The sequence below is a fragment of the Tupaia chinensis genome, unplaced genomic scaffold (assembly GCF_000334495.1).
Source record: "Tupaia chinensis unplaced genomic scaffold, TupChi_1.0 Scaffold000644_1, whole genome shotgun sequence".
NCBI classification, from domain to species: Eukaryota; Metazoa; Chordata; class Mammalia; order Scandentia; family Tupaiidae; genus Tupaia; species Tupaia belangeri.
Window position 1 is genome coordinate 6,943,953 of NW_006160165.1, and position 7,594 is coordinate 6,951,546.

The following is a 7,594-nucleotide window of genomic DNA, read 5'->3' on the forward strand; positions in this document are numbered from 1 at the left end:
GCAGAAGGCCCCCGGCTCGCACCCTGACGCTCCGTGCATGCCGGGGGCGGGGGCAGGGGCTGGGGCCAGCCGTGGCATGAAGACCCTGCAAGGAGCTGTCCCCACCACTGCCCTCACTCCTGCCCGTGCCCTTCTCACATGCTGTCTCTGTCCAAAGGGAAAAACAAACTTAGAAAAAGAACTCCTTGCAGTCGAATTGCCACCCAGCCTTCTGGTAGGGGACCGTGGGTCCCCAGTGCTGCCGCCTCCCCACCCCCCACGGAGAAGCCAGCCTCGAGGCCTGGTGGCTGGCAGCCAGGCCACCCTGCTCACACTGCCTGTCCCATGCGCCGGGGCACTTCCTGGGGAGCTGCTCGGCTGCTCTGACCTCAGGGCACCTGGATCTCCACCACTGGGTCAGGGACAGACCCACTCACGCGGCTCCTCCCACCGGGCGTTTCCGTCTACAGGGGACCCGTTCTCCAGCCCAAGCCTCTGCGGAGGGACGCCGTAGCCACCGCTCTCCCCTGGAGCATCCCAGGGAGGACAAACAGAGGCGACAGGCTCGGAGCGGAGGCCCTGAGGCCGCAGAGCAGTGGGGCAGATGCAGCACCGGCACACGGAAGGACACGCACACGCAGAGAACACCCTGGAGCGAGCCAGGGGCTGGCGGTGTGACCCTGCTGGGGGCCCGGGGCCCGGCCAGAGCAGGGGCTGCTGACCAGGGGCAGTCCGCAAAGGAGCCCACCGTGCCCTGGCACCCAGGAGGCCGCTGGTCAGTGCCCACGGGGCCCTGAGAGTCGGCACTGGGAGAGGAAGGAGGCCTGACCCTTTTCATTGAAGGGCGTGTGCCAGGCGAGGAGGTAGTTGTTGGGCTTCAGCTGGGCGCAGCCGTCGATGGTGGCAGGGTCCGGCCGGCGCTCTGGGAGCTTGTCCAGCACACCCACGTAACGTCTCACCATCTCCCGGTATAGGTCGTCCAGGCACCAGTAGTCTGCAGGGAGAGGGGCAGACGTCAGAGCAGGCCAAGCACATGGCCACCCCGCCAGAGAGGAGGCCATGTGGCCGGTGGGGAGCCACCCGGTGGGCGTCGCACACACCCAGCCACCTGCGGCACTTGGGCGCACACGTGCCCCTCGCGGCCTGTGCCCCAGCCTCAGACGCCCGGGGACACAGCACACAGCAGTCTAGAGAGAACCACCTCTGGCCGTCTGCGGCCAGTCTGGCGCGTGAAATCGGACTGGGCAGACGCCTGCAGCCCGGGAGGAACCTGTGACCGACCAGGTGGGGTGCCGGGCGTGGGGACACAGCGCAGGCGTGTGGGCTGGGCCTGTGACCGACCGGATGGGGCGCTGGTGTGTGGACTTGCAGGCGTGTGGCTGCTCTGGGCCAGCTTGCCCTGCTCCACTGTTGCCCGGCCAGCAAAGGCGTCCTGGGATGAGAGTGGCTGAGCCCTGGAGGGCCTGGGTATGAGAGCAGGAGGTGCTGCCCAAGCCCGGGTGCCATCTGGGTGGAGCCCTCACCACAGCCTCGTGCCCTTCCTCCTCCTGGGCACTCTCCAGGCCAGGTTCGGGGTGCCGCGTGTCACCCCAGGTCAGGGCCAGGTGGCAAGCCCAGTTTCTGCAGCAGGCGGGCTGCAGCATGGGGGGCCAAGGGCGTCATGGCATCCCCCAGTCTCTGACGCCCCTCACTCTGTTCCCCCCTAGAGGCCTCTGGGGGGATGCGGGGAGGTGGCTCGTCCCTTCCCTAGGTGAAGGGTTCCCGAGATGGGGTGGGAGCTGGAGCAGGGGTAAAGGCAGCCCTGGACAGACCGCCCTGGACCCACTGGCCTGCCGAGCACTCCTCAGGACATGTCCCCAGAGCCGGTATCCTCCTTGTAAGTCACCAGGTAGAGCATGTGGGGACAGGGCCCCGCCTCCAGGGCGCAACCTCCAGTGCTGCCGCCAGGATCCTGCGGAGGAGTGCCAGCTGGCACTGAGGCTGCACTCCGCTCTCCTGCTGGCCCCCAGCCCAGGTCAGCAGAGACCGTGGGGCTGCAAGGGGCGTTTCGGGAGGCCGGGCCCACTGGACAGCCCTGCCCCACGCTAGCCTGTGGGGAGGGGGACACAGCGCAGGCGTGTGGGCTGGGCCTGTGACCGACCGGATGGGGCGCTGGTGTGTGGACTTGCAGGCGTGTGGCTGCTCTGGGCCAGCTTGCCCTGCTCCACTGTTGCCCGGCCAGCAAAGGCGTCCTGGGATGAGAGTGGCTGAGCCCTGGAGGGCCTGGGCATGAGAGCAGGAGGTGCTGCCCAAGCCCGGGTGCCATCTGGGTGGAGCCCTCACCACAGCCTCGTGCCCTTCCTCCTCCTGGGCACTCTCCAGGCCAGGTTCGGGGTGCCGCGTGTCACCCCAGGTCAGGGCCAGGTGGCAAGCCCAGTTTCTGCAGCAGGCGGGCTGCAGCATGGGGGGCCAAGGGCGTCATGCCCCCCCCCAGCCTCTGACGCCCCTCACTCTGTTCCCCCCTAGAGGCCTCTGGGGGGATGCGGGGAGGTGGCTCGTCCCTTCCCTAGGTGAAGGGTTCCCGAGATGGGGTGGGAGCTGGAGCAGGGGTAAAGGCAGCCCTGGACAGACCGCCCTGGACCCACTGGCCTGCCGAGAGCTCCTCAGGACATGTCCCCAGAGCCGGTATCCTCCTTGTAAGTCACCAGGTAGAGCACGTGGGGACAGGGCCCCGCCTCCAGGGCGCAACCTCCAGTGCTGCCGCCAGGATCCTGCGGAGGAGTGCCAGCTGGCACTGAGGCTGCACTCCGCTCTCCTGCTGGCCCCCAGCCCAGGTCAGCAGAGACCGTGGGGCTGCAAGGGGCGTTTCGGGAGGCCGGGCCCACTGGACAGCCCTGCCCCACGCTAGCCTGTGGTGAGGGGGTTCCTCGGGCCTCCTAGTGTCCCTGTCTTGTCCTTGCCTGCCCTGAGGGAGAACTGCGCAGAGGAGCAACCTCAGAGCCCTGGGTGCAGTGGTGAGCGGGCGCAGGGAGTGCAGGACACAGGTGCTCCCCCAGGGCGAGCGGCCTCCCCAGGCCTGGTGCCCGCGCCCCTGTAGGGGGTGCGGCCAGGGACCTGAGTGCCCCGGCCAAGGGCTCTGCTCCGCCCTGTGCCGTGTGACTCAGCGGCCTGGCCCAGTGTCCGCTCTGTGCCCCGGTCAGATGCACCTGAGCAGGGGTCCTCCTGGTCACACCTAACCTGCCCCCTGTGGCACCCCCTAGCAGCAGGCCGTGGTCTGCCAGGGAGCAGGGTGAGGGGCTGCAGAGCGGCAGTTCCCGAAACCCAGAGATGCAGCCCCTGTCATCTGCCTGTGTGGGAAACCACACAAAGCCTTTGCCGTGGCCCCTGGGGACGGTGAACAGACCCACAGCACCGCGGGTCCTCAGGGTGCTTGAGAACACGGGCTGGGCCAGGCTGTTGGGGGCCTCCTGTGCCCTGGTGCTCTTGGCTGTGTGGCATAGGGCAAGACACTTGCCCTCTCTGTGTCAGTTCCCGCATCTGGAACCCGGCAGAGTGAAGTCAGCAAGAGCGGGCAGGCCCCGGGTACAGGGCAGCATGCGGGTCTTCTCAGCGCGCACGGGGAACACGTATCACAGAAGTCTGCGTGGGTCTGAAAACACGGCACCAAAATGAACGCCAGCTCTGAAGTCCGCCTCGGACTTCTCCAAGTCCCGTCCTTGGGAGACGCAGGCAGGCTGTGCCGGGCCCGCGGGTCCGGGCCTCAGCGGTTACGGGCAGCACTGCACTGTCCGAGCCGGCGCGGAGCCCCACACAGGTGGTCAGGGCTGTGCACTCGCTTTAGCTTGGAGGGTGACAGCGACAGGGGGCCACGTGTGCCTCCAGGCCCACAGGCGCGGGCCGTCACCATGGCCACCGCCCACTGTCCCCATCTAACCGCAGCGGGCACACAGGCCTACCGTGAGGTGACACGCAGGACACGTGGAGGGGGCGTGTGCCGTGAGCCGCAGCCCGGGCGTGGAGGAGCAGCCCTCGCAGCAGCGCGGCTGGCCATGCAGCTGAGGCCGACAGCGCCCATGCTCCGGGGGCCCGAGGCTCTTCCGGTGCTGGCTGTGGACACTCTCCCGGCGCTGTGGCCACAGCGGGTCGGGCTCCTGCAGCAAGCTGCTGCCCTATCTTATCTCTGTGGTTATTCCGGGACCGAGGACAAAGTCGGGCATTCCTCTGTGGTGACCGCAGAGCTAAACTGAGCGCTCACTGCAAAGCAGGGCACGGGGCCCTGGATGCACACCGAGACTCCTGGCTCCCAGCTCTGCCGGTCTCGGCCCAGCAAGGATCGACGCGCCCTGCGGGGTCTGAGAGCCCACGGCTGGGGGAGACCGCGGCTGTGCACACACCTGTCTCCCCGAGACCCAGAGGAGCTCGCTGTCCTAAAGCCAACGTGCTCCTCAGGAAGAGATGCCCTGGGAGACGCGGCATAAGCAGCTGTCTACACCGAGTCGCTTCGGTAGCTGATGTGTTCAACACGACTCACTGGACTGTGGACACAATTCCGAAGCGACATTACCTTTATGGGCCCACATTTCTAACTGGCTTACTATCTCATATCCTTTAGAAATAAATTCAGAACACGGCGGCTTAGGCTCTGCGGTGAGGCCCGGAGCCCTGCCCTGCTGCCCGGACAGCTCACAGCGAGAGGCTTCCCTGGCTGCCTCTCAGGAGCACCTTCCGGGGGCCAGAGGAAGGCGCTGGCTCTGAGACCCGAACCTGCAGGGCAAGCGCTTGTCAGCGGCCTCCACCGCCCCACCCCACCGGTGCAGGTACCTGGATAACCACGGGGAGGCGGGAGGGGGGACACGGTAATGAGCTCTGTGCTCAGCTCCACGCCGGGCCCAGCCTACCTGTGGTGAGGGCCTCTGCGGTGGCAATGTGCATCAGGGTGTTGTCACTTACGGGCCACTTTTCAGCAGAGAGCACGAGGTGGCCCAGGCCTCCGTCTTGCAGCAACTCCTGCATATCTGAGCCGCAGGCACTATTCTCTCTGCAGACATTCCTGTAGCCCAAAGCGTCGCCCACACTCCCCAGAACCATCGCTGCCTGGAACTTCTCCATCTGGGGCGGCAGCTCCCTGCCCTGCACCCAGCCACCTGCTGGCTGACGGGCACAGGTCATTGTAGCCGCTGGGCGCTCCTCTTTGGTCTGGGCAGGGGCCCAATGAGAGCCTCCAGGTCACACCACGTGGGGGCTGGCAGCCTTGGGAACCCGCTGTTCTCGCTGCCCCAGACTTCCTGGGAGGGGCGTGGAGGGCAGTGCAGGGGGCGTGCAGTGCAGAGGGCCGACCAGTGACTCCGCCCCTCCCCACCCCTAGCCACATCTCTGGGCAGGCAGCTCGCCTTCCTCTGTGTTGCTGCCCACTACAGGGACATTCTAGGAATTTCGAGTGGGGCCTTGCAGCACGTGTGACAGACGGGGTTGCCAACACAGCCCATGGATGGACGATGACGGGGGTCGCAGGCCCTGCCACGAGGCCTCTGTGAGTGCTTTGTGATGCTATGCAGCCATGGAGCCACCAAAGGTGTCCGCATCCCACACGCTGCCACTGCCCTTGCCCTCGCAGCGGACACTGAGGTGTGCTTCTTGCAGGAACATCCCCGCAGCCAAGTACGTGGAGACACTCTGCAGGTGTGGTGTCGGGGACAGCCGCCCTGCACCCGTGTGGAAGACTGCCAGTTCCTCACCATGTGATGCTCTGCACGAGACTCCCACGAGCTCCCAGCAGCAGACACACTGTGAAGGCCGGGAGCGCGGGCACCGTTCATGCCCTCGGGTGGCCACGGCATGCCCGCGCTGTTTGGCACGCCAGCACCCCTGCCAGTGCGTGACGAGTCTCAGCCACACAGGCTGGGCCGAGGCAGGAGGTGTGGCTCCACCCGTCCATCTGCCCTGGGGCCTGGTCTCGTCGACCCAGGAGTAGGAAGGCACCCGTGGACCATTGAGTCCACCTCAAAGTGCCAGCGAGGCGGTAGCTGCTCCGGACACCGCGCACACTGGCACTTGCTGATCCAGCCTGTGCAGTTTGGAGATTCCAAAACACAGCCCTTCAAAACCGGCAGGGAGGTAGGCCCCATGGAGTGCCCAGACCCGGGGACATGCAGGTGTGAGGACAGCCTGGTCGCTGGACACTGCCACGTGCTGGCAGGGCAGCACTGCTCAGGCCACGCTCCAGCTGACGCTGCGGTCGCAGAACCTCAGTGGGGATGCTGGGGACACCTCCACACGGCTGGCCTCTGTCACTGCATCGTCCCTGATGAATACTTACGGAGCCCCACCTGTGGGTGCGACCAGATGAACCAGAAAGGCAGCTGTGTCCCCAGGGAGCTGGGAAGAAATCGACACTTCCACCAAGCTGAAAGGAGCGCAGTGACCACACCGGCAGACACTCCTGGGGGTCGCAGGCATGAGCCTTCTCCGCAATGCTGGGCATTTCACTGTATGACAGTGCACACCGGTGTCTGGGACACGGTCTCATCAGCTCCTGTCACTGCCGCTCCCAGGGTGGTGGGCATGGTGTTGCACAAGTCTCAGTGCAGGGGTGGAAGCTGGACCCAGAGCTGATACCAGCAGCACGGGGTTAAGAATCACCCCCACAGGGACGGGCACCGCCCACCGGGGAGATGGCTCTGGGTCTCAGATTGTGAAGGGCTAGACACTCACAGCACTGCCACCTCTAGAACCGTCACTGGCAGCACAGCTACACGTCGAGGGCTCATGAAGCCAGCTTCCACACGGCTGGCTGTGCAATTTGAATTCCCTCCCCGGTGGCTTGAACAACACATCAGGTGCATGTACAAGTGTGCCCCGAACCCGCTGGGTGGAGGACTGCAGGGCACAGCAAGACCACGCCCGCGGTGCCCCCAGCCCGCCCGTCTCTGGCTCTCTGCTGAGCACACAACCCCGCCGGCAGTGAAAGAGAAACCCACAAAGCCCACAGGACACCTTAGCGCTTCTATTCCTACTTTAATGAGCAAACGCTTTCTGAGAGTGAGACTGCCCAGGTAGCGATGGCTTGGTTTTCCTTTTCCAGATGAGAAGCAGAGCCTGCGGAGGGTGGCATGACTCCCCGTCACGTCCCACTGAGCCCTGCCATCGCAGCCCTGGGCAGATGATGCTGAAGCACCAGCGGCTCATCTCCGTGCGGGACACACAGCCCAGGCTCTGCACAGCTGCCTGAAGGTAGGGTGCTGCCCTCTGTGAAGCAGGCAGCGGCAGCAGCCGGGAGGGAGGGCCGACTGCCTGCTGGAGCCCCGTCTGTCACAGGCAGGCAGCAAGGCGAGGGAGGGTCTGGAGGTCACGAGGTAGGTCAGCGTGGGGATGCAGAGGGCAGGGCCACCAGGCCCCACCCAGGCTGCGCCACGTCCTCCACAGGAGCATAGTGGACAACGGCTGCATGCCTGGACACACGGCAGCACGCCCGGACACACGGCAGCATGCCCGGACACACGGCAGCATGGCTGGACATGGCTGCACGCCCAGACACACGGCAGCACGCCCGGACACACGACTGCACGGCTGGACGTGGCTGCACTCCCGGACACGGCTGGGGCTTTCCGGGGGCCCTGCCGCCCTTGGGGGGAGAGGG

The 7,594-nt window shown here is 66.0% G+C and overlaps 1 protein-coding gene across 1 annotated transcript in view; it reads right to left on the reverse strand.

Annotated features, from left to right (window-relative positions):
• Positions 1-5,136, reverse strand: part of ADPRHL1 (ADP-ribosylhydrolase like 1) — a 16,037-nt gene extending 10,901 nt beyond the window's left edge. Inside the window, exons 1-2 of the mRNA XM_006159663.3 lie at positions 4,857-5,136; positions 809-973 (exon numbers count right to left, since the gene is read on the reverse strand). Coding sequence (XP_006159725.1) covers positions 809-973; positions 4,857-5,127 — 436 coding nt within the window. The 5' untranslated portion in view covers positions 5,128-5,136. The remainder of the gene's footprint in view (positions 1-808; positions 974-4,856) is intronic.
• Between the last annotated feature and the right edge of the window lie 2,458 nt (positions 5,137-7,594).